General features: G+C 38.1%; 5 protein-coding genes across 12 annotated transcripts in view; 1 reads left to right on the forward strand and 4 right to left on the reverse strand.

Moving 5' to 3' along the window:
• Window positions 1-2,209, reverse strand: part of LOC114872437 (nephrin-like) — a 203,046-nt gene extending 200,837 nt beyond the window's left edge. For all 4 annotated transcript variants that reach the window (XM_029179624.2, XM_029179622.2, XM_029179623.2 and 1 more), the window contains exon 1: window positions 642-2,209. In XM_029179624.2, coding sequence (XP_029035457.1) covers window positions 642-723 — 82 coding nt within the window. In that variant the 5' untranslated portion in view covers window positions 724-2,209. The remainder of the gene's footprint in view (window positions 1-641) is intronic.
• Window positions 2,210-3,845: 1,636 nt separating this feature from the next.
• Window positions 3,846-12,780, reverse strand: LOC114872411 (angiomotin-like protein 1). 4 transcript variants are annotated; one of them, XM_029179563.2, is made up of 13 exons: window positions 12,460-12,780; window positions 11,525-11,640; window positions 11,189-11,370; window positions 10,854-11,116; window positions 10,600-10,795; window positions 10,184-10,476; window positions 9,696-10,096; window positions 9,475-9,620; window positions 9,059-9,396; window positions 8,845-8,979; window positions 8,588-8,769; window positions 8,351-8,505; window positions 3,846-7,482 (listed from the first exon to the last, which is right to left on the reverse strand). In XM_029179563.2, exons 2-13 carry the CDS (start codon window positions 11,601-11,603, stop codon window positions 6,583-6,585), a joined length of 3,270 nt encoding a protein of 1,089 aa, XP_029035396.1. In that variant the 5' UTR covers window positions 11,604-11,640; window positions 12,460-12,780; the 3' UTR covers window positions 3,846-6,582. The 4 variants fall into 4 exon arrangements, with proteins under 4 accessions (XP_029035396.1, XP_029035400.1, XP_029035397.1 ...); XM_029179567.2 differs by having other exon boundaries at window positions 10,184-10,473; window positions 12,460-12,778; XM_029179564.2 differs by lacking the exon at window positions 12,460-12,780 and adding an exon at window positions 11,926-12,432.
• Window positions 12,781-13,164: 384 nt separating this feature from the next.
• LOC114872397 (rhodanese domain-containing protein CG4456-like) lies at window positions 13,165-14,503 on the forward strand. Its single transcript, XM_029179546.2, has 4 exons — window positions 13,165-13,596; window positions 13,687-13,890; window positions 13,956-14,118; window positions 14,199-14,503. The coding sequence occupies exons 1-4, from the start codon at window positions 13,431-13,433 to the stop codon at window positions 14,251-14,253; spliced, it is 588 nt and encodes a 195-aa protein (XP_029035379.1). The 5' UTR covers window positions 13,165-13,430; the 3' UTR covers window positions 14,254-14,503.
• On the reverse strand, window positions 14,106-15,742 carry LOC114872396 (NKAP family protein CG6066). 2 transcript variants are annotated; one of them, XR_003788755.2, is made up of 5 exons: window positions 15,438-15,742; window positions 15,242-15,326; window positions 14,768-15,156; window positions 14,428-14,678; window positions 14,106-14,311 (listed from the first exon to the last, which is right to left on the reverse strand). XR_003788755.2 is itself a non-coding variant. In XM_029179545.2 (4 exons), exons 1-4 carry the CDS (start codon window positions 15,539-15,541, stop codon window positions 14,501-14,503), a joined length of 756 nt encoding a protein of 251 aa, XP_029035378.1. In that variant the 5' UTR covers window positions 15,542-15,742; the 3' UTR covers window positions 14,106-14,500. The 2 variants fall into 2 exon arrangements, 1 of the variants encoding a protein (XP_029035378.1); XM_029179545.2 differs by having other exon boundaries at window positions 14,106-14,678.
• A 176-nt stretch (window positions 15,743-15,918) lies between these two features.
• LOC114872409 (protein naked cuticle) lies at window positions 15,919-26,346 on the reverse strand. The gene is made up of 5 exons (XM_029179561.2): window positions 25,059-26,346; window positions 20,897-21,102; window positions 20,352-20,750; window positions 19,577-19,878; window positions 15,919-19,386 (listed from the first exon to the last, which is right to left on the reverse strand). The coding sequence occupies exons 1-5, from the start codon at window positions 25,135-25,137 to the stop codon at window positions 18,726-18,728; spliced, it is 1,647 nt and encodes a 548-aa protein (XP_029035394.1). The 5' UTR covers window positions 25,138-26,346; the 3' UTR covers window positions 15,919-18,725.
• Between the last annotated feature and the right edge of the window lie 617 nt (window positions 26,347-26,963).

The raw sequence follows: 26,963 nt of genomic DNA on the forward strand, positions 1-26,963 counted from the left end.
TTTTCTTTATTACCTACGCGAAAACTTTCAACCTACACTTTAACTTCTAATTGCTCTCTTCAAAATGTTAACTAAAGTAGGACTTAATAATCTAATAAGCATGCAAGCGTTCCCTTTTCTACTTCTCGACACGTTCACTGCCACAGTAGAAACGGAAGTGAGTAGTCAGACATTAAGCTTTGGACGGCGAACCATCAAGAGAGGCTCAATTTTAATTTAATTTTATATTTCATATTACTTTCATTTTCTAAATTACATTGTTCCTTTAAAAAAATTATTCTTTCAACATAAGAATCCATTTCATTTAAAAATCATATATTTAACTTTAATTAAATAATAGTTACTTAATTTCATCAAATTTAAAGCGACCACCATGGCAATGAACGCGTTAATTAAATGTACTTAAACGAAATAAAAATCCTCGTGACTGGTTGGCAATATGTGAATTTGTACCCGAGAAAAGATTTTGGAAGTTTAATTAAGAAATCGTTAATTAATATTGCACATGCAGCGTCTCGTATACCGCTACTTTCCATCAGCTTTTCAACGAGCCATCGAAACGCTTAAATACCAGCCGTATACGCGGCAATGTCGATTTTATCGAAAATCGTTCGAAACCATTGGTACAATTGGACACTTACCTTTCACAATGGCCGTGGTGGAAAAAACGAAGAAAATCAGGATAAGCCTCATCGGCGACGGTTTCATTTCGTACTCCTTCATGGTTGTCCGCTACAGGAACATGAACACACCGAACACGGAAGAACGTATGTAAACACAGACCGAGTTCACTTACACAGGACCGACCGTATTTTTCGTTTGCGGAAAGGTCACTTCACAGTTCGCGTGCACCGTACACTGTCATCTGTCGCGAAGTAAATATTCGAAAGTGTCCGTTGTCAAACAGATTTCAACGAAAATCGAACGCGAGTTTAATATTCCGTTGTAATTAAAAAGTACTTTTCACACGCCACGTAATCCTGCGAACGTTTCACGGAATCTTTACCTGAGGATCTTTCGACTACTTGCAATTTTTACTTAAGAGTCTTCCGACCGCGTGCTATTTTTACTTGAGAATCTCTCGACTACTTACAATCTTTACTTGGCGTCTTTACTTGAGAATCTTTCGACTACTTAGAATTGTACTTGAGAATCTGTCACCCGAAATCTATCATTCACTTGAATATTCTTTATTAAATTCGATCACCGATCAATTTTTACTTGTGAATCTTTCGACTACTTAGAATCTTTACTTGGCACCTTTACTTGAGAATCTTTCGACTACTTATTGTTAGAATCTTTACATGGCGTCTTTACTTGAGAATCTCTCGACCACTTACAATTGTATTTGAGAATCTGTCACCCGAAAACCGTCATTCACATTAATATCCTTTTTTAAATTCGATCACCGGTCTTTCTCGTACTAAACCGACAACAATTTCCACTTCGACGAAAGGAAATTCGAAAAAATTACAATCAACGACGTATCCCTATACTCGACTACTAGCCACGATTGAAAATCCGTTAATATTCGCGTTAATAATAGAACAGTAAGTTAACTGAAGTACACTTAATTAGATGTTACCGTAGTGATCATCGGTTATACGCACTTTACCGGTTTTAAGATATAAAATGTATCATTACTTGTTCACTTGTTCTTTCCGACGCGCACCACGAGACGATCCACTTGTATCTGACTTCCGGATATCCCACGAACACGCCGAGTTCGAGAGAGAGCGACACGCGTTCGAGAGATCGACGCGTTCGAGAAATCGATCAAATTGGAGAGGCTGACAAGTGTGTACCGCGAGGGCTCGCGGTTACGACTGGACAGTCGTAACAGGTGTACGATACTGTCAGAACGAGGAATCAGCACTTTCAAATTCACTCACTGTTCAAATTGAGGTTAATTCCATTTGTCAAGACGGATCGACTTTGTATCTTGCTCGTTGTTCATTTATCAATCATCGATGTCAACGATCGTCCCTCTTTGCCGGTTCTCGTACTCACTCGAATTTTGTTCTATCTCTCGGCTGTCAACTTTCCAAGAAACTCCTGCCTCGTTTTTCGCGCCCGCTGCTGCTTATTATCCGTCGAAGAGCAGCGTGCGATTCACGTATCACTTGTACTCGAAGGGTGACCGATGCGAACACGTACTCATCATTGGATCACGCGACGAAGAAATAAAACTCGCACCTACCGCCGCACACCTACGCGGGAGTGTGAACACTGTGAGTTGCTCCGAAGGGAAGGAGGCCTGTGCCCCCGCAGAGATCCACGGAAATTGCCGAGTACGGCCGAGCAAACACGAATGTACCGACGACTAGCATCCAACTACACCTCCCAACCCCTATGGCCCATGAGCGCAGTGCGCACGCAAAGCACTTGACACGATGAGGATGAGAGAAGAACAACGCAGATGCGGAAAATCGACGGAAAACGTCTTGGAAATATCATGAATCCTGCAGGCATACGGTGGACCAATTGTTTAGACTCTAGCCTTGTTCACACGATATTTCGGAACTTTCATAGTATTTCTTGCTCCGTTTCAATCATTAAAAGATTTCAAATGTATGCCCATATCATGACCTTCTTTTATCTAATCTATTTCAAATATATCTGCAATAATAATAAATACGAATAAATACATCATTTTTATAATTCCATTGACCTTTCGTATAGACAAATGTATGAAATTATTGATTTCCTTTTCACAACTAACACCAATTTTCTTTCTTCAGGTACATAAAATTTAAATTATTGCAAATATTTATATAAATAATGTACTGGTATTGACCGATGTTAATTATGCGTTTATTTGTCACTCGTCGAAAGTATTTGCTCCCATTTTAACGTACAACCTGTTTATAATTGATGCAAATAAAATATGTATTTTAATGAAAAATATCGAAGGCTGAGAAATTGATGTATTTCATTCATTTAAACTGTAGATAATATTAAAAATATTCGATGCAACGTATCGTTAGAACACTTATACACGATGTAAGATAACATCTGTTGACCATACGTGTATACTGGTATAGTTTGATAAACAACTCTCAAAGGGATAAACTTCAAAGGGAAATATTATTTTTATAAGATATATCACTTCACTGAACAATTTTCTTTCTAATGTTGTAAGCTAATATTTCAAGAACATCACAAACCACAAGCTTTGAGTCAAACTGTAAATACAAGATCGATGTTTATTACTTACATTTTATCATTGTAATTTAAATCCAAGTTTTACGATTTCAATAAATATGCATTTTACGCATCGTAAATGGCATTGCATACCCTTTATGCAAATCAATAAAATCATTTGAATACATAATTATAATTATTGCAAATGGAATAATTAAAAAAGGTATAAACATCAAACTAATTAAACAACGAACTAAACGAACTAAATATTCCAGATGATAAAATATTGCTCGTCCAGTGTAATATAATTATTATTGAATATTTTCAAAATACTAATGATCTCATTTAAATTATAAATGCGCCTCTATTCTAAGTAGCACACTGAAAATAATATTTATCATCGATGAAATCCATAAGAAAACGACATCTGGTTAGGGAAAATTTATTCCATAACAATAAAAAGGAAATATCATCAAAGGAGCATATCCGGTTTCTCACCTTGCGAATTCTTGAACACGCAGAGTTTAACCGTTTAAGGTAATTTAGAATCAAAATATCGAATATATTGAATAATTTGTTTAAAAAAGAAGGGCAAAAGTTCAAAGACTATTGTACCATAGTAAAATGGTAAGTTAAGATGAATACAGATACCATGTGGATTAGCTTTGTTGAAATCAATGAGACATAAGAAACGAAGGAAGGATGTTACGAGTAAAATTTTTATTTCGAATTTCTACAAAAGATATCCTATATTTGCCTTCAATTTCAACACAAATTCGAGATGTTCGATAGAACAGAGTACATTCAAAGAATCTTTAGTTTGTGTCAAATTGTTTCGCTGGCATGCTGGTACGTCGCTGTTTTATAATACAATTGAATTTTTAATAAAATAGAATAAATTACCTATACTTTTATCAGTACCTACTCGTCGATCTGTGTCAACCGTATATAATTTTTCGTAAACGCCGTGTGCCCTTTCTTCGTTCGAATGCATACTCTTAAAAAATTTGCATAAGCTTTCGAGAACACATCGAACACTTTTGATTTCACAAATATATTAAAAGAAGAAAATATCAATTTCTCGTGACTCTGATTGACAAACATGGCTAGAGTTCCTCTCGTTTTTTTCTTTGTTTTTTTTTTTTTTTCAAATATGCCACATATTTTAAAGCACACCCCACGTATACAGAAAGGGTGAGTCTTTTTCATCTTACCGAGTAGTTAGGACCCTACATTCTAAACAGAAGCTGGTCACAAACGCTCCCCGTCTATGGTGACCAAAGAAATTTCATAGAAAATTCACCCTATACGTACAATAGATAATTAACACAAAAAGAAAAACGAAAACAAATAAATACGCTAAATTATATTAAAACATATCTGTCATTGTAAATTGTAGGTAGTGTATGCGACATTCCTAACGCTTTGGCATTCTATTATTATTATTTTTTTTTACATTTTTCTTTTTTTTTTTCATACAAGGCAAAAAAACGAATGGTTCGTTCGAGAATTTCCGATGTCTCTCTGGTAGAAACAATAACGTTACACACGTAAAAGAGACACGACTTTGTTTCCCTTCTTTTTGTAGTTCTTTCTTTCGTTCGTTTCTTTCTCAACGGACCACGTACCATTCATCGAAGGGATTATAGAATGCTAATGAAATTTCCGCTATATTTACCACGAACGTCCCTGTAGCATTGAAGGAACTGGTAACGTGAACAATACACGTTTTTATCGTGTTAGCTCGTGTGCGTGTACCTGTTTTTTCAATCGTGTGTAAAATACGTGTATACACAGAAGAAAAGGGGAAGAGAGAAATGAAAGAGAATAGGATTGAGGTGAGAACAGATACAGTGGTAGCAAATCGCGAGAAGAGAATTTCTTTCGTCGGTATACATTTTTCCTTCAGTCTTATAAAAGAAAGGTACCTATCACCTAATTATTAACAGTGCATTTTAATCCGCTAATCGATCACGTCTCGTATCAAAAGTATAGAAATTGTACGTAATATTTTTCATTTATGAATTTCACGTGGTCCGAAACGCAGGTAAGAAAAATATTCTGGAAAAAAACAAGAAACACCACGTATATAAATATTCTCTCTAAAATATACACCCCATAGGTATCGATCGTATGATCGTTAATATTTTTCGTGAACATTGACCTGAGGTGCATTCAGAAACTTCAAACGCGATATAAAACAGTATTACCTCGAATAGCTGTAAAAATCTTTTCGACACCCTATACGTAATATAATTCACCGTCGTTTATCATTTCTATTAAATTACACGAATATGATTCGTATTTCTCTCGCCTCGAAAAAGAATAAAATAAAGAATCGTCGAATCGAGACACGTACACACGAAAATGCAATTATACAAAATAACATATACGAATATAAAACTACTTGAATCCCTCGTTGTGTATCCAGGACAATTGAATTTCGTTCGATTCATTCCCCGATGGCTCGGCTTTTCACTGAAAAAGCGAAACCGATTTTGTTGTATCTTTAGCAGCGTTTCCGTCCGGAAACGGGTTCAAAGATACACGGATTACAGAGACTCCTCTCGTAAGGCACGCCACAGATACTCCCGCTAGTTAGAGTAAATATATGTATATAAAATTGAATATTCATAAGAAACAAAAAAGAAAAATCGTTTCCTCAATCGTCAAAGTTCCTGAACGTACTCTCTCTTTCTCTCTCTTATCCTAGTTGTACCGATCGTTCTCACGCAGTCTATAATAACAAGGCACTTCGTTCGTGTTTGTATATACAAATACACGTGTCTGACAGAAAGCTACGGTGTTCTGAAACGTAGGCACGAAACAAGAAGAAAACAATTCCATTTCATAACAAAAGTTACTTTGGTAATGACTAGGTCATGCACTATCGCTACGCAACAATATATCGTGTGTATGTGTATGTATGTATGTCTTCACTAATATGTCATGCGATTGGCTTGGCTTCCGAGAACGATAGCGAAGGAAAATAAAAACAACTAGACGTCTCATTATTATGGCTACTTTGACACGTCGCCTCACGCAAGTACACGTAAATTAGGGTTCTATTGAACTATCGAAGAATAAAGCAAACGCGCTCGAAGCTGATCTTGTCAAATTTTCATCTTGCATCGTTCGTCGCTCGCAAGCGTTTATCAAGCTTCTATCCTGCCCTGTTTCTCCAAGATCCACCTCGGAACAACGTTGTAGCGTTGAGCATAACCCGGAACAGAAAACTCGGAACTAAATAACGATAGAACAAGAGTGTATGCGTTAATAAGTTGGTAAAAAAAAAAAGAAGAAGAAAAACAAACGATTCAATCCCTACGCGTGGAAGATAAGATACGGAAAACTGTAGTATATCTTTCCTTTGGAAGATCGTCGCTTCGAGGAACGCTTTAAACCGGGAAGACTAACAACCCCGTTCTCGCAAGAAAATTAAAATTGGATGCGATAATTGCTAGGACGCGGTATTGATCTCGCTTTCGAAGGTGGCAACGACGAGGTGGACGCTTCGCTGCTGGCTGTTCCTCCTGAATCGCGTCCTCCGCTTTTGCTGCTGACCGTGCTACCGGTGCTCTGTCCTCGCGAACCAGTCTGCTTCCTCAAGGTACCATCGCTGAGGCGACCATACTCCCCGATACGACGGGACGGCGGTGGTATAAGCGAACGACTCTGCGTATCCCTCAGCTTCGCCTCCGAGCTGGACGATTGTTTCTTGCGAATATTTTCAGCTTGCAGACGCTCGTATTCGTGACCCGCCGCCGATGATGGCTTCTTCAACGAGCTGCTAGGGACTAACGGCTCCGAACCCGACGACTTCTTTCGACGCTGGGTCTTCGTGTCGAATCGACCGTATTCGATGCTGCAGTTGCTACCTGGTACCTTGATACTCCCTCCCGATTCCAATGCCGGACCTGGATCCGATTTCTTGCGAGTCTCCGTGTCGCTGAGACGACAATAACGCGAACCTGTCGATTTCAGGTTCTTCGGTGGTCGTGGTAACGAGCTCGGTGGAAGACTACCCGCACGACGTGGCTCTCCCTCCTGCATCCTTTGCCTCTGCGAGCTTCTTCCTTGCTTCTCCAACAGCATCATATCCTCTGGTTTACCGTCCGACAATCTCGACACGGTACCCTTCAACCTAGAGGCTGCACTCGAGAATTCCATGATACCTGGCGACACCTCGCCCCCGGAATCGTCCAGCAGGCGACTCTTGCTCGAGGCGGTGCTCGAGGTACCTGTACTATCTACACCCGCCAATAATGGCTTGGGTATTTTTCCTTTTCGCGACGCAGTGCCTGGATTAGAGAATCCTGGAAAACAGCAAAGTGCCCGCTGAAACAAGAGAAAAACACACCCGTTTTGGAGAGGAGATCCGGGACCTGGAAAGGGGTTAGTGCTCGCCACAACAGCGCATGCACACTCAACGGATCACTCGGGAACAAGGCACGGCTAGGTCTGGGTTAGTTTGGATTAAAAGGAACAGGTAAACGCTGTTTTTCTTTCCTTTCTTTTTCTTTTTTATCCTGTTTCTTTTTTTTCTTTTTTTTTTTTTTTAGAACTAAAACGTTGCATAACACAATTATTATACGGTTAATTGTAAAACAAGAACTCAATGGCACACAAAGATTTGTATTAGTGAACAGATACAGTTTACTGTACTTGTAGATTAAAAAAGAATGAATAGGGAATGCATCGTTTACATATTACGAAGATATAGTTTCATTCACTGATAAAGCAAAATAAAATAAAAAGAAATATAAAACTCGTTGCGAAAAAAATTAAGGCACACAAAAGAAAACACAAGATGAGAATAGCTGATGTGTTATAATATTCATTTTTGTTATAACTAAAAAATATTTGCTGTAATACGTTTAAAAGCAAACACATCAACTATCCTCACTTACACGACTAAACTGAAATATAATACTTGAATACCTTTGACCGTACAATGAGTAATAGTTTCATAGTCTTCTGTAGCTATGAAGCTAAAGTAAATGCTAAAGAATTCAACATATAATCGCCGCAAAGTTAAAATACTAATATGTAGGAATAAAAGCAGAATTCTGTAAAATGACTGAAGATAATTCTACTCATTTTAAAGTGATTTGCAAAGTTATCATTATTAGGAAACTGATTTTAATCATGACGAATTATTTTCACGTTTAACAAAAATTTATACATTTACTTGAATCTTGCATACCTTACTAAGTAGCTGGGAGTCTAGCTCTTTTAACTGATCATCGAGACTTTTATTTGTCTGCTCGAAACTGCCTTGCTTCCTATACTTATAACTGTCCGTGACACCATACGAACCGGTACTTCCGTAACCGCTGCCTCCGCCTAATACACTGCTCACTTTAACACGATGTTAGAAATAATCAATCAGTAATTGCCGATTTTGGACAAACGCACAATATTCGCCTTTCTTTCTTCTTACCAAGTTCTGGCGTGCTTGTTAACGCGGTATGGTGATCGGCGGACGTACTCGAATGAGACGAATGAGCAGCAGGATAGCTACCGACACCGCTACTGCTACTGCTATCCTTGTCGTATGTATGTTTCTGAAGAACTCGGATCATCGCATCCCTTTCAGCTAATTTCGATTCTAGGTCTTTCATTCTGTATAAAATAAAAAGTAATAGCGTTAATTATGCTCCAATCTGCTTGTACATGCGCAACTCGTACAAGCGCTACCTAGATTCAAGATCAGCCAACTTTTTCTGTGCAGCATGCACCTCATCCATATGTCGCATTTTCTCGGAACGCGCTTCCGCAATTAATTTCTCGGCATCCTGACTCGTTTTTTCTAACGCAGCTATCTTGGCATCCCTGATAATTAAAATCAAATAAGTATCGTAATTAATGTGCACACGATAGATGTAACGATTAGCGAAATGAAGAAATGTACTTTGGTAGACTAGCTGCGTCAATTGCAGCCTGCCTCAGAGCGCTCTCTTCGAGATAACGTTGTTCCCATTTCGCAACGTCACCCTCGAGTGACATGATTTTTTCGTCTCTTTCGCGTATTCTTCGTTTCAATTCTGCGATCGTTTCTCCATTGGACGATTGTTCGTTACCATTAACACCACCCCCGCCTCCGCCGCCACCACCTTCTCTTAACTCTCGTTCTAATTGACCTCTCAACTGTCTTTCTGTCTCTTCTCTTCTATCGCTCGACGCTTGAAGAGAAGACAAAGCTCGTTGAAGTTGGCCCACTCTTTCTACGTATACTTGCTTCTTTCGACACTGTACAAAATTGTAAATAATATCATCATAGATCTGTGAATATTAAATAACTTGCTTAAATATAAACGAAGAAATTACCTCTTCTTCAAGACGCACGACATTCCCTTGTGCATTAGTGAGAGCAGTATCTAAAATATCTATGTGCGTACGTTGTTCTTGTAATGTTGCTCGTTGCGCTGCCAGTTCGATTTCTTGTCTTTCTTTCGCCGCAGCTAATTCTTTATCTAAAATTCAAGTAAGGAAAAATTAACATTCACCAGATGTTCTTTGTTCGATCATATAACGATGAGAAAACGTACTTTGTGTAATCAATTGTCCAATTAATAATTCTCGTTGAGTTAATTCCTTTCTCATAGATTCTACGATCGGTGGACTATCGGTTCGAGCTGATAACAGATCGATTTGATCTCTCAATGCCCGATTTAATTCAGTTAACCGTCTGCAGTCGTTTTGTAGCCTTAATCTAGCAGCACGTTCCAATTTTTCTCTTCGTTCGCTCGATGCCGCCAATTCTTCGTGGGCCCTGTGCACCTTCGCAATTTCCTGCTCCAACTTTTGAGATTTAGCAACTTTGCTGTAACACCGTTCTAATTCTAATTTTAAAGCACTGTTCTCTTGAATTACGATTTGAATCATCTCCGATGGAGGCCAAATTTCACCGGCTCCAGATTCTGTTTCTTCTCGACCTTTCGTCTGTGGTCTATGAAAATATAGGAAATAAAACATTAGGTATAATAAACAATCGTTAAGAATTAACTAACTTCAATAATCGTTTCAATGAAATCACCGTGGAGAAGTAGCTCGTAAATTGTAGTTATCGATATCCGGTTTGCCAATTCTAGATAAATCGGGTTGCGATCTTGATAATGTTAATTTCTCCATTGGCCCAAGAAGTCTAGATTTATTTTTTAACGGTAACAAGACGGACATGTATGACGGTGGTGGTCTATCCTCGGATTCGCTATCATTTTGTTTCCCTCTATCACCATCTCTTACTCTCACATCAATGTTTCCTCCATTATTTGTCAGCTTACTATAAGAGGGTACTTTAACTTCTTTAGCAAGATGTTTTAATACCTGCTTATTTTAAATAAAATCAAACAATTTAAATAAAAAATCAGTTTTATATAATAAATGTTATCGAAATAACTTAACTCCAAGACGATTTTTTCATGCATACAGTAATGCCAATGTAATAATCACCTGTGACTGACTAAGGTAATCATCTGGGATGTCTGTAATTTCTTGGCATCCTCCATTATTAGGCTGTTCATAAACATGATCTTCGTGAGACAAGTTTGATAAGGATTGCATAGTAGGACTATTTGAATGCCCTTTTCCACTACCATCACAATATAAATAACCCACATCTCCATGTTCTCTCACCACACCTGACAACCTAGAATCAAATAATTATTGTTTATTGAAATAAATATTTTCGTAATTATAATAATCACCTTCCAGATGGTATCCATGAATTATCATCATTAGCATTATGTATGATGAGGGTATTATATGAGCTTGTAGACACATCTAAGCTACTTCTATTTGAACCCACACTGGTACGGTTACTTAAATTGTCTTTCAAACTGTTCCTATTAGAGCCATTGATGCTATCTTTTAGGCTATTTCGATTGGAACCATTCAAATTCTCTTTCAAACTGTTTCTGTTTGATCCATTTAAGCTATCCTTTAAGCTGTTTCTGTTGAGCAGGTTACCCTGAATCACAACAGAATAATTAACACTTATGCAATTTAGCAACTGGTTATAATGAAATTCATTTATATTTACTTGTATATTTGGTATATTTTCTTTGTGACTGGAAGATCTTGATGGACTTTGTTGCTGATTTTCTTGACCTTGAGGCTCTTGACGTGCTGTATGCCTTATTACATATCGATCTTCATTGGTTAAATTCTCATTTGAGGTTGAAACATCAGTTTCACTACCGCTTAAACTTTGTGGAAGACCACCTATCAGATATATGTCATAAGAAAAATGTTAATCACAATATTTTGTAAGGTATGTATAATAAAAAATAATTTGAATCTCCAATTCATCCCTATACCATGTTGAAAGCAATGTTAAAATTGCATAGTAGTATAAATTTTAGAATGATTATTATACCTTGCATTGACAATTGCTTCCTTTGTATATTATTATTTGAAAAAGGCAAGAATCTGCTACCTTGCTGTAGAGAACTCATTTTTTCTATTTTCTCATTTAGACCTTTTGTGTTTTATCTGAAAATACAGTGTTAAAATTAGTTTTACCTAGTACTCATATATTACAGCAGACTTTACTGATTTTCATGTATAATTTAATTTATAAATTTTACTTTATAAAAAAATATGAAATGTGTAGCCTAAGAAATGAACTCCTACTTTTTACATACTTACATATACGGTGTTAAAAAGTTAACAAAGCAAGATCTAAGAAGAATTTTAAAAGGAAACGAGTGTACAGCATATATGCTTTCATTGAAATGTTCTTAAGAAGCTTTTAAGCAATATTTAAAAGCACTTCACCTCGGACTTCGAAAGAAGACGAATAGGAGAGATGCGAACACGCTCACAGATTAACCACTCTCGCATCTCGGAGTATTAAAAAATCACTGGGAACGTAAACCTATTCATGCATTCTTCTAGTTGACACTACATGGCATTCAAAAACGAGAAACAGAGAAAGAATTACGCAAGGTCCCTGTCTGAGAAAGAGACAAGGATGTTATAGTAATGGTAAAGCAGAGCACTCTGACAGAGGTGTCAACACTCTGGAATGTTGATAATCCGGAGATATTGGATTTTTCGTTGATGCGTAACATCGTAGCGGGAAAGCATTCGAAGCCTGGCAAACTCGATTCATCGGTATATACCCGCTGAAAATCTGTGAATATTCCTTTTTGCACGCGATCCTAATATTTTTATAACTTTCCGAACTTGAAGGGTTGTATAAATAAACAAAAGAATATCCTCGAAGCGCATCCAGTAAGGATTTTTTTACATGCCGCGTTATCGAAGCGCAAGCAGATGGTCCTAGCGGATTGTTGTCCGATTACTCACATTATACAAAGGTGCAAAAACGGGTTGAGTGTCGTAATTATTTCAATAAATTAGTACACTTTACTGCTCCACGCACGAGAAATAAAAATTGCTATAGTTCTCGCATTCCTCATCAGGGTGCGACGTATACGAAAGCGGGATATGCTCTTCCTGACTCTTCTAAACTTTCCCAACTTTTTTCTTCGTGCGTAGATGAATCATTAAAATGCAATGCGCTCAGAATGTCATCTTTACATAGCTTTTTTACCCCACGTTACAATTGATACAACAGTTCCTTTATTTTTTTTGAAATCATACCGATGTTTGCACATTTTATTCTTAAATTGGTGGTTTATGTCAGGTTCATTGTTCCTTCTATAAGTACACTCTTTGTGATAGGCTTTCGTTTTATCGCAAAGTAATTGTCATTTTAACATAAGCATTATTATGAACATATGATTACATTTGAAATAAATTTACATAGTAGATTTTTTCCTTTCGAACTTATACCGCAGTTCACCAGAGTCCATAACTGCGAAAGGACCAATTTTCGTTCTTCGCGCATCTCCAGTACGCATCTTCGCCCTGATTGGCGATACTCCCAAACGAAGTGAAAAGCGATTAGCAGAGAGCTCGCTGCGTTCCCCCACCATATTCCAACCTGCGCGTCGCAGTTATGGACTCTGGTGACTGCGGTATACATCAGTATACATATTAATAGTTATGCTGTGTTCATTGGTATAACTTACTGTTTATATTGCTATTGATATCATGATAAAGATTGATTTAAAGCAATATTATCATCATTATCTAGGGGCATGATCATATTGTAATATAAAAAATGGAAAACAGTAAACGTTATTGTACTTGAAAATGGAATAGTTTATTTAGAACTAACATGACAACTTCACATGCATTATACCATTTGAGTAAATTGCAGATAACGTTTATCAGTCTTGTAACCCTTGCAATACAATTGTGTACGGAGCAGAATGTCCTATATTCGTCAATTAATCATGACATTTAGTAAAGTACAACAGTCTTTTAAGATTTTTAGCTACATAAGGTCGCATCAACCGATCTCAAATATTATATCAAGAGCATTTATTTACGATAGGTTATTAAGAACCACATCGCGTAAATTACACCTTGTACCTGGTAATTTATGAAAAACATACATATTCGAATACTGTATTTAATTTGAATGTACAATGCTGTTCAAAATATATTCAACATATTATTTTTTAGTGCAATCAACTTTGCATTTTTCAACTTCCACTGTTACTAATACTAGTTCAGAAACCATGAGTGAAGGTGAAAACAAAACTCTTAATGTTTATTACAATGATATTTTAAAAGCTCAAAAAGACAATAGTATTTTGATTATTGATGTTAGGGAGAAAGAGGAAATTGATGAAACTGGCAAACTTCCAGGAAGTATTCATATACCAAGTGTGTTGTAGTACTTAATATTGTTTCTTTAAATATAAGATAATTATTATTAACTGTTTCTATAGTGGGAGAAGTTACAAATACTTTAATGAATCTTTCTCAGAAGGATTTTAAAGAAAAATTCAACAGAGAGAAACCTTCTAAAGATACAAAAATCATACTAAGTTGTAGATCTGGTAAAAGGAGTGGTATGGTTCAAGAACAAATACAAAAGCTTGGATATGAAAAGTACTCATATATGTATAATCCTTAATTATTTTCATGTATTTCACAGGTTACCTAATTTAACATACTTATCCATGTTTCAGTGCCTACAATTATGTTGGTGGATGGTTAGATTGGGAAAATAGTCAGAAGGTATAGATTTGATGACAATTTTAGTACCTAGTACTTTCTATATCCAAGAATACTTGTTGCTAGACTATTGTTAGTTATTAAAAACAGAAATAGTTATAAGTAATTTAAATGTAGTAAAGTATATAGTTAATTTCAATGAATGTAACATATTTACATCTACTTTAATATGTGTATACATACATATATGTATGTTTTATCATTCATCCAGTCTTTATGTACATCATGATACTAGATGAAAATTATCTGTACAAAATCATTTGTTTTTTTGTTCCTGAGCCAACTTTTGATTAACCATTTCCCGAAACTGGCCTAAGATAAGATTCTCTCGTTTCTGTCGTTCCTCTTTACTAAACATAGCCAATGCGCGTTTCTCGTCGGCGGAATAAATCTGGTTTTCTTTACGAATACGAACAGCTTCCATTCGGCGATGCCTGTAAACACACGGAAACATTAAAATATGTACTAAATATTACTATTATTCCATCTAAAGGAGAAAAATATTTGTAGAAACGTATGTCACCTGCTGCCACTCATAACATATCCAACAGACTCATAAGAGGCAATTTCCTCAGATGTAAGACCAATTTCACCTCTTCTTGGTATACGTTTTCCTTCAGCAACATATGCAGCCATAGCAGCACCTTCTCCTGGTAAAAGAGCTTTACCAAAATCTTTAGCAGACAATGTTACATGAGGTTTCTGAACTGGTCCTACTACACTTTCATCACCACTCTCCTCTGAACTTGATCCTCTCTTAACTTTAGCTTTGTCATTAATTCCATTCTTTTCTACCCACTCTAGTTCTTCAGACTCGCTATCAGAACTGCTGTCAGACTTCTTCTTCTTCTTTTTACGTTTTTTCTTTTTCTCTTTCTTAGCCTTTTTTTCTTTCTTTAACTTTTTACTTTTCTAAGGGAGTAGTAAAATGGTAAAAATGACTAAAACAGAATTATTTCAAAAGTATATATTTACTAAAGTATATAAAATTTAATACCTTCTTCTTCATCTCGTGTTTTCTCTTTCGATCTTTTGGTACGATACTATCCTTATATTTGTGAGTTTCTTCATCTTCGTCAGAGCTATATGAAATCAACGTTCACAGACGTGAGAATTATAAGTATTAATAAGGAGCTAAATAATTAAAAGTGGAAACGTATAGGAACTAAATTAAGAAACAATTAACTTCTTACTCTTCGATTCGTGTTGGTGATTTGCCCCAAATTCTGTCAACACCGCATAACCCAATTTGTTCCCTGTCTCGTCTTCGTGCGTCCATCGTCAAATTCTTCTTCATTGTTTATATGTTTTACCAGTGACTACTGATACAAAAAGACTAGACATGCTATTCTTCTCAAGGAGTTATGATTTCAGGGTTCCCAGACATCCCCAAGCGAAATTGGTTTGCAATCGGTTTACCACTCCTAATTGAAAAGATTCAATTTTTGACTCTCTTTGATTTTATTTTTATGGATATCGGTTAAAATCAACACAAGACCGTAAAATTATTAAGGTGATGCGACTTATCATATGAGAGTCGGTAAATTTTCGAGTAGTTTGAGCAGTTTTGAAAGAGATGGCGCTGAGATCGAATTAAAAAAAATTTTAATTCCTGGCGGTTTTTTAAGTTCAAATAAAGCTGGGTAAAGGAAGTGCAGAGAAAAAAATTGAAAATAATTTCGAGACTTTATTTGCCCGCTTTATGAAACACTCTGTAGAGGAAGAATTCAAAGTGAATTCCAATAATGTAGTATCAAAAAATGTGTTTTAATAAATATCAGTAAAAAATACATTACACAAAATATCTACAACGATTACAAAGATCGATATAAAATTACATGTCTCTGGACATCGCTGACCATCCAAGATTTATTAAATTTACAAAGTAGCAATTGTCATCGTGTCTAATCATATTGTTAGTAATATCTATCGTAATTAATAAATATTATAATTATACTCTCCTCATCGAGTCCTCTAATAGAAAAATATTCGCAACAATTTCTGATTCATTTAGACCTAAACATCATGCATTTTCGAATATAATGGATCCATAGTGTAATAATATACCACTAAAATGAACATTACCCTTAATTACATTAATATTCAATGATTCATTGGAGTTTAAAGAAATTTTATATATATATATATATATATATAAAAGAGATTCAATAGTTAATACTTGCATAATATAACAAAGGTATGGCAAGGCACTCTTAATAAGTCCATCATTTTTCATTTTATTTTTATTCTTTACAACCCTATATCTGTACTCAAAAGTTAAGTCTCGAAAGGTACGTATACATAATACTTCCTCCATTAAATCCTCAATATTTTTGTTTAACTTTGTTCAAGTATTGTAATAAATGAGTGAGTTTCAAATGATCACAAATGATACTACGCGCGCACGGGAAAAATATCAAATTAATAAAAAACAATGTCATAAGTTCAGGTCAAATACGAATTATATAATTTGTTCCCTTAAAGTTACATTACCTTAATACTTTCTCATATTGTCGAAAAATACAGCATAAATACAACGGAAATAGAATTAACGCCGTTATGGAGTAAACTATTGTATTCGTTGGAATATAGGAGCACCATTGATTTTTGCTGTAATTTTTACGAGAACGAGTTTAAAGTTATGAAAACACTCGTAAAAATCACAACACTCAATTCAATCAAGAAAAACATTGAACGACTGTCGAAAGTTTCAAACGAATATTTTTTATTCGAAACAATTATAAATTAATTTTCAATGAATCAGATTCAACACTACTTTTATTACTTTCTCAATATAAAATCGGTGTTAACACTTGTTAACAGTCATCCAATGTTCTTGATTCTTTGACTAAACGTTTACTTACAACTCGTTTGTTTCTCAGTTCTGTTAAATAAATATATTTGTCCATCGAATGAAATATGTCCCGAAAGAAATATTCAAAGGAAATCCATCGAGAGGTATGTTGAAACACTTAAAGTCTAAGAGAAAAAATCAGCAGACACTTTCTGCCTATGATCTCCTTAAACATTCAGCAAGGAAGCTCAAGTTAGAAAAGCACTTTGTCCCTCAAGTAAGTAACACGTTTTCTTAGTTCCGGTACCGTTGAATATCATCGTTTTGTTTAAAATATTTCTATCAATTTCTACATACTTTGCGTATCCGGAATTATCAACAAATTTTATACAACTGTGTATAGTGGTTACATTATTGTTACGCACTAATACTGTTTCGTATGAAATTACATTGTTTACTATAAATAGATCGAATAAATTTGTTGTAAAATAATTGTACTCTTGTTACTTCAAATGAAACAGATTAGTTCAGAGAACAAGAGAAATGGATCCCTGTATTTTGTACTAAAAACGTAACGCAAATTCCTGTACGCTTTCGTATAGTTGGAAGGAAAAATAAAAGGATCTTCCTTCGGAAAATTGCGAGATAAAAAATATGGAAGAAATATGTTTGTAAAAGTGTTTATATACATGAACGTATATGCGTCGAATGACAATGTAAATGTTTGAAATAACAACCATCGTAGCAAGCAGTTTAATATAGTAATAGATCATTGGTATCTTTGTGGATCTTCTTCACAATAATTAAGATTATGAAGAGATGAAGAAAGTATACTTGTACCTTCGTCTATCCTGGAAATCCAGAAGAGAAATAGAAAAAAAGATTCACCTATCCCGTATGATAAATAATTAACAATCCCTAAAAGATAAGATGAACACGATTACACGTCTCAGGAATAGAACTTCTCGATTACATACTGCCATAGGGCGATACCAATAATGTTTCGAAGTGATAATAACTTGTCAAAATCAAATTGATTCATCATTGGATCGACTATGTAACTGGATTGAGAAATAACTTGTTTCCAGAATGAATAAAACTTGGCAGTGATTATCAAACTGGTTATCGTCGAATCGATATAAAAATAAGAAACGAACTCTATATAAGCGTGATATTTTTTCTGACATGTTTAGCAGGAACACAGTACACTTTAACGGATAAAAACATGTGTATAAATTGCTGCACAAAAGAATGTAGCAAAATGTAGAAATCGATTAACAAACATTCATTCTTAGCCATTTTGGCATCTCAAGTCGTATGACAGCTGTTTTGATCCTCAGTTTGTAGGTTGATGAAGTACTCTTCTTATACCATGTACGAAATCAATATATATCAGTAATAAATTGAAAAAGAGAAACTTTATAGATCCTGTCGCAAACCATATACCATACGTGTACAGTAAAAAATTTGAAGAATTTATAAGAACAAAATGTTTACAGCCCTCATCCCACGGAGAAAGCGTCTATAAAATTGAAACACATGGGAAATAAACTACATAAAGCTTCGAGTGAATGGACTTTCACCAGTCGTATACGATTCGAAACAATACCATTCAAGAATGTCAACCCCGATCGCCTACTATGTCTCTTATTTCTGAACGTACTTTTTGAGCGACGCTACGAACGAATCAAACAAGAGCCTCTGTGTGGTAATGATGATAATGATGATGAATGTGTTCGTGAACGTGTTTCCGACCGGAGCTCGCAGCCGCGTTCTGCGAGAATTCTCGTTCGAGCCAACGAACGACCTGTACCATCGCTCTAGCCTGATCTTGTTCTCTGGTCGCGTGTTTCAGCTGGTGTTTCTTGCTCGACTTACCGCACGGTTGTTGCGTGGTTTGACCGAATTGCGTGGTCGTTTCGTTACGCTGAACATTGTGATTGTTCGGTGGTGTCTGATTCACCGGATGCTGATTGTTTGGCATCAGGTTACCGACATTGCGATTCGCGTTACCACCCGTAGTCGGTTGTTGATCCCCGTACACGTTGGGATTGAGCACGGTACGAGGCAGAACTTGAGGTTGCACGTAAGCTCTAGGTGGTTGCATCGCGGTGTTGTTCCGCTGCAGGCCGTACTGCATCCGAGTTTTCCTTAAATTACCCCGTGACTTGGCGGGTACCTTGGAAAAAGTCGTGTAACCCTGAGGCTTTTCCCGTGTCGGCTTATGGTACGCCATCGGTGTAGGCCGCGGTTCCGTTGGCAATCGACAGTCCTGATTGTAGTGAGGTGAAGACTCGACGTGAGGTGCTTGAGACGGAACGCGCAGTTGCTCGTTCTGATGCCGTTTCCTGGAATGATCGATTATGTCAGCTTTTTATGCCGTTAACACGTTTGATGGACCGTACAGTCGCGCGCAATTTAGGCTCCTGAGGTTCACCCAAAGGTAACTGATGGGGAATACACATATCTAATATTTAGCTCCGCGATTCAAAGGAGATAACACGATTTTCTAGACGATTTAAAGACAACGCAACGTACCTTGACGTATGAAAACTGAGATTATTCTTTTCCATGTTGGCCTGAATAATTTCCAAGAGTTGTTGCCTTTGTAGGGCACCGCTGCGTTTTCGTTGATTAGTCGTGAGGAGAGGCGCCAAGGGGGAAACTGCTGGGGAAACGTCACTGTCGTCGCTGATATCACCCTCGGAGCTATTGGAATAGGGTGACGGTAAATGAGGCACGGGCCCCACCCTTCTGCGTAATTCCTCTTGCTTTATTCGATTCGTTCGCGCGTTTTCACCCTCGTCCTCGCTGTGAGTCTCCACTTCCTTTTGTTCGTTCTGGATAAAATAACAAACAGAAAAGAAATAACGATGTTTCCGTTTATCACCGATAAGATTGTTGTTCTTGTGACTATACGTGTCATCGCTATGGCGTTACGTGAAATTTAAACGGTCAGCGACCGCCGAGTTCATCGATCATATTATTAAGAATACTCGTATTAGATCTTTAAAATCCCTACACGTTAACATAAAAGGACGACGAACACGATCAAAGATAAGAAAAAAAAAAAAAACAAAAAGAAATTCGCATGAATTGTTGCAGCGGTTCTTCGGCGTCGATTAAAAACGAATAAAACGCTACGTCCCTCCGTTCCTCTTCGAGTTTCCATCTGCTCATAAATCTCGAAACGCATAAATGATAAATCCGGCTGTAGCTTCTAGAATTGTCGGGTTACGAAAGAGGGACGCTCGCGGCTCCATAAAAACCGAGAGATTCGAATCCTCGCCTCTCGCAGGGGCATCAATCTTACCTGGCAACGGTGTCGTGGCACCCTTCTCCTTCTAGGAACTCTACGTAAACCGTGTGCCGTTGTGTGAGTAGCGGCGGCATTGTTACAGGACGCGTGCTTCAAATGGCAGCAGGACGAATTTCCGGAAAAGCTTGTGTTCGGCTGTGAAGAAGCGTTCAAACAGCCGCTCTTTGGCTGGCTGCTCCTCTGATCCGGCGACACAGTCAATTTCACCTTAATCGTCTTACTGCCGCACGGAGGTACCTGGATGGAAGCGCCCAGGGTATCGTAAATGGTAGTGACCAAGCCAGCTATGTCGTCCTTTGTTATCTTCCCGTGGCCGTCGAAGTCGTACAGGGTGAACGAGAATTCTTGCCTCTTTCGGTCGCCTTCTGCTACCGAGACATCGCATTCGAATTCCTGGATCCGAGGATAAAACCAACATTCTTCGTGTTATTCGTTAACAAGTTTCTTTCCTTACATCTCATTAACGGATTTCGTTATTTTAAATAAAATATAGAATAGACTGGATAATTTTCCTCATCCAACAGATCAGTTAATAATACCTCAAAACTAAGCTGTTTCGTAGTAGCAGCAGCGGGCTGTTCCTCATTTCCGGTGGCCAGTGTTGGGCTGGTCGAAGCGTCAACCGCGACCTGCGGTGTTTCTGTTTCTAATAAAATTGGCTGTGACTCCGGTGGTGAACCGCTACAAGGTGCCGAGACACCGGCAAGTAGTTCCTCAGAATCGCTGCCTTCCGTGTTACCAACAACTACAACCAATAAATTATTCGTCATCCATTTAATTTTCATCGATATTTTAAATAATGGCGATATATGTATAATATATGTACGCATGTTGAAGGAATTTATCGAGTGTGAAAGTGTTAGAGTATATCCGAACACATTTTCCAGCTCGTTTATGGAATCTCTTCTATTTGTTTCGAGCATGAAGCTCTCATCAAAGAGAATGAAACTGTTATCTACGGTCGAGCGGCTAGTAAACAAAAATTAGAAACTCAAAGGTATCAAAGTAACATCCGCCTTGGGGTAAAGTCCGTATTTATAGTCAGTTACTCAGAGTGCTACTCGGTACTTAAGTTATGGACTGTAGGAAGTATTTCGGGACTATTTTGAAGGGGATGTAACATAGAACGACCGAAAATAAACACAACGGAGCATCAAAACGATCTCGCGATCGTGTTTTCTCAACTACGAGACGATCGAGTTTATTCATTTTTCATCCATTGAAAATTTAGTGGATGCGGAAGAATGAATCTTTCGATAGAAACATCGTATATTTTGTTAGCTATCAATAAGAATGAAAATGTTGAAACCAAATCACCGCAGCCTCTATTATCTTTAATGCATTCTCACTTTTTGATCGGTCGAAATTATTCGCGCGGTGCGGTCGAACGAATTAACGAATATGTACGAAAAGGGAGCCAGAGAAGGGGTGAACGGAACATCCACTTACTGCGTTTATTTCAGATGCATCGTGCGCTGCACTCGAAGGAAGTGTAATGTATCTATAATGTGTCTGCATTAAGCCGCCATTTTACCGTTACCTAGACGGTGTGTAAAAGCGTTCTACGGAAATGAAACGACTGAAAAGAAGTCTTTGCGCAACAACCGTGTGTATAAATGGAGATCCACGAAACGCGGCGAGATGCGATACGTCGTGTTAACCGCGTTCACCGATATGGAGGTCATTTCGAAATTTTTGAAGCTTTTATTATAAAAATACCTATGAGAAAGTAAGAATTTCATTTTCGATTCATTTACAGATTAACAAAAATTCGTTCAAACTCTAAATAATGAGAGAGAGAGAGATGCTGAAAATCCTCGATCGAGAGAATCATAAATAATGGAATCTCACGATAAAAACGAGTTCCCAGCCGATTCGACGTTCCAGTGTACCCCAGTGAATATTTCGAGTATTTTGTCCACCGGTTACACCATTTTCATCCAACGATTGCCGCGCATGTTTTCGGATCGAGAGGCTACGTTTTTATCTTAATTCCCGCGATACATCATTAAAGCCGATGCAACGCGATTTCCAGTAAAAATATGTACTTAAAAATGCCGGCATCAAAGGAGCCGCTGAGCAACGATAATTAGCGATACGGAACGCGTAATAAACGAAGCCGACCGCTAATTTCAATTACTTAAGATCAAAAGCAACAAAGAAGAAGAAGAAGAAGAAGTAGCAGAAGAAGAAGAAAGAGTAGAGAGGATGGAGGAAGAGAAGCAGGGAAAAAAGGTCGGATAATCGTATCTGCATAAAGAAACGGACGCACATACGCGTATAATGATACCTGCCGTGTGGTAATTACGCCCGTAACTCTTTCGTGGGGCAAGCGTTAAAGACCCAAGACACTGAGCGCACCAGGGGAGAAAAAAAGGGAGACAAAGAACAGAAGGAAAAGAGAGACGAAACAGAAGGGTTGTTAAAGAGGGAGAGAGGGTCTTTGGCTGATATACACCGAAGGAATAGAGTATGCACGTGGACACCTTTTATCGTAACCACAAGGACTGTGAAACGAAGTCGCGAGGCTTCTGATAATTAAACTTCATCCCAGCCATACCAACGATACCGTGTTAAATTATCTATCCGTGCGCGTTTTTCCATCCGTGTACGTGTGTTTGCGTACCGTGCAACGTACCGCTGTTGCGCCCTCTTGAATGAAAAAGCAAAGGGGTAAACGGAACAAACGGCTTTTGCTTCTTCTTTGTAAATCACCCCTTTCTCTGTTTGCTCGCTCGTAACTTTTATCATTCGCCGACGCAACAGCTTTCCCCCGTATGAAAATTTGCCCCGGACGGCGACGCACGAGAAAGCAGTCACAAAGAGAGCGGTAAGAGAGGTGGAGGAGCAGGAGGAGGAGGCCGGGAGAGCTTCAAAAGCGGGACTCCCCGCTAGACGAGCCGGGAATTGTCGAACCGATCCGACCAACCTACCCGTCTCTCGATGATCAAACATTCCACGCGGAAATGCAACGATTCTGCTTATTTCAAACTACAGAAAAACTTGGATATATGCAACAGAAGTTTGTCTGGATATATGCAACATCGCTATCCCCTCCACTTGGGGGGATCCCCCTAAGCCGGACCGAGCCGCTCGGCGAGGAAACCGTGTAATATGATCCGACCGTAATATCGGTGTGACTAATACTAATTGAACGATAAAACTTTTTTATTTTTAACTTTTTCTTAATGAAACTTTTATTAATGCACTTGTGAGATTTTTCTGATTAAAATGGTACCAAACACGATATGATTTGACTACATATGTATAAGGCAGGCCGTACACCAAAGATACATGAAACACGCAACATGCAACATGCAACACGTCGCATGTTGTGTACGAACGTAGAATAGGTAACGCGGCACGGTACAAACGATTTGTACGGACGCAGAATCGACACCTCGCTTGGATATATGCAACATTAAATGCCCAGAATCGACACCTCGCTTGGATATATGCAACGTTTAAATGCCCAGAATCGACACCTCGCTTGGATATATGCAACGTTTAAATGCCCAGAATCGACACCTCGCTTGGATATATGCAACGTTTGAAACCCGAGTCGACGCCGCAACCGGTTTTCATTTCCAATCCTCCTTTGCTTTTCGCCAACTTTTAACATCAATTTTAGCAAGTAATTATAATTCAAACTATATCGTGTTTGGTATCATTTTAATCAGAAAAATTTCACCAATGCGTTAGTAAAAGTTTCAGTAAAAAAAAGTCAAAAATAAAAAAGTTTTATAGTTGAATTAGTATTAGTCACACCGATACGTTTCGGCTCTTTCCTTTGATCATCGGACCTCTCTCTTTCCACCACTGTCTGTCCTTTTCTACGTTCACGCTTGGCTGCTCGTCGCGTGTAACCCGAGATTCGACACCTCGACTGGATATATGCAACGTCTGGGTCCCAATGTTTGTTGCATATATCCAAGTTTTACTGTACAACGTTCACCCTTGAATAACAGAAGTCCAGTTATAGCGGGATTCATTTTTCTTTTTTTCTTGGAAAATTTTCAGCCTGGTTATCCAGGACATTTTAATTTCACTTTTCTTTTATGATATTGCTATATAATTAATTATATAATATTATTAATCCAATTCCACTTGATGAATGAACACCTAAATAACACACATATATTTTAATTGTTAATTAAAAATATCAATAATTAAGTGATTTTGAAAATTTACTTTTATTTTTAACTTGTTCATTCTTAAGTAAAAAGAAAGAGGAAGATGAGGAAAGGGAGGAGCAGAAGGAAGAGTTAAGAATACAAAGTTTTAGTTATAGAAATATTGTATTGCAACATCCTGATGGTTTCCTTTTAGAGCGCATTATGGTCAAAGGAATACATAATTAAATGGCTAGGAAAATAGAATAACAATGAGAGGAAGAAAAATACAAGTGTGACGTAACACCACGTGGGATCCACTTCTGTCATACCGAAGCAGCATCATCGAGAAACACGCACGGCGCGGCCCCGCGACTCGGGCAAAATATCACGCCTATAACCGGATTGACCAGACAATCCGTATACGGAATATCTCGATCTATCGTGCATCGCGATTTCGACCAAACATCGATACCTTTGCGTGTGCATATGACAAAAAAATGTAAAAAAAAGAGAGACACAAGAAGAGCGGGAGAAAAGGATAGACGGTAAGATAAAGGAGAGAGAAACATTATATGTAGAAGCTTACCAGAAAAGGGTCTATAACCAGCGAGGAACCTTGCCCGCCACCACTTTACCAATCCGGTAGCCATGAGACCCTCATGCATCCACAAACGCTGCGCACACTTTCCTTCCAGCCTTCTTCTTTCCTAACTTTCTTTTCTTTTGATTTTTCTTTCGATACTTGTCACCGTATTCGATCAATTCCTGTTCCCTTGACTCGCATCAACCGTCGCACTATCCCGACTTGTCGACAGGAAATACACGATTCTCACTTGTACCAATTTCCTAAATACTGTTCACGGCTCACTTAAGAAAACTTTAACACACTTCCGCGAACATAATGCTCTCCTGATTGACGTTCGTTCGACGTCAGATGACAGGGTGATCGACGTGTGGGTGACACGCACCAAAGATAAACACGTGTTTTTAAAGTCGTACAGTGTTTGAATGGAAAGCGAACGAGTCGCTTTTCGTTTCTTTTATCTTCCGTGTGTTGTATCCACTCGGAGGAAAGGGCGAAACGTTCGTGCTCGCATGCTTGTTCACCGAATCGGTTACACGTACATACATCGGTGGCCACGAAGCAAACAACACTCGGTGAAAATTGAATCCATGCAAAAGCGTTGGAAGAAAAACACGGTGGACGATAAAAATCGGCCACACGACATCGCTCAACTCGCGGCCCGACTACGACTACGGACGATCGTTCTTGCCTAAACCACGTTCCCCGTAATTCCCTATCCCCTTCCATAGGGCGCTCCGTCGTCAACAGTGCCGAGCTGTGGATACATGGGCCCTGAAGGTAGGAGGCGCGGCTCGAAACCTCCAATTCACGCTCTTTCTGTCCGTCTCTCTTTCACCTCCCTCCCTTTCGCGCTTTTTCATCGTTTCATCTCCTTTCCTCATTCGTAACCGTCTCTTTTCTCATCTCCTCTCTGTCCAACCACGTTATCCCTCTTTCTTCTGTCTTATTCTCTTCTTCTTTTCGTAACTCCACCTTTCTCACTCTCCTGTCTCTCGTACTTATACTTCCTTCTCTCTAGTTTTATCCTATTCTCTATATTCCCTCTTTCTTCTCGCCGCATCTCGCTTGCCTCTTTTTCTACACTCTCTTCATCCCTCGTTTCTCTCAGTCCGTCTTCCTTTTACCTTCGTACGCGGTTTTGTCGTACTAACCGCGCGTATATACTTTCCTTTTCTCCTTCTTTTTTGTCCGGCGAAGGTCTATGAGAGAAGCGAAGAAGGATAGCTTCGCACGGTTGGTGGGGTTTTGAAGGAAGCCGATGATGGTTCAACGTGGTCTACGACGACACTAAATGTCGACGCTGCGACGTTGAACGGCATGCGTAAAAAGGAATCGGCCTCCTAAGGATTTCGATTATCGCGGCCCACAAACGAACCGACGCCGGATTTTTGCGACGTCGATCGGTGCGGACGTTGCCCCTGTTCGATGAACAGAGAAAGTTTTAAAGGATTTGGAAAAGCAAGCTTCATTTGCTCAAAGGACCCAACGTCGTATCGTCCCTGGAGCGAAATCGTCGCTGAAATCCTGTAATTCGTCGGAACGACGGACGGCCCCTGGCCCCTGACTACCGTTTCGCCTTCGTCGCGGCAAGCCGTAGCCAATAAATAACGATTCGTAGGGGCCTTTGTTTTTTTTTTCTCTTCGTTCGCACCTTGATCTCCCTTTGGTAATAACGATAATTATTCTTTCTTATTCTTATTATTAAAACTTGTGATATAAGAAGAAAATGAACATTCTCAGCAACTTCCTAAACCTTCGCGAATAGCTTCAAGCATTTTTCGAGTACAAAATAATTTTTTAACTCGCGGATTAATTTCAACGCTTGCCAAATATATTACTATTTGTTTTTCATTCATTCAAGGTTAAAATACGTTAATGTAGTGGTACAGTGAGATAAATGAGAAA

This window comes from Osmia bicornis, chromosome 11 (genome assembly GCF_907164935.1).
Source record: "Osmia bicornis bicornis chromosome 11, iOsmBic2.1, whole genome shotgun sequence".
Classification (NCBI taxonomy): domain Eukaryota; kingdom Metazoa; phylum Arthropoda; class Insecta; order Hymenoptera; family Megachilidae; genus Osmia; species Osmia bicornis.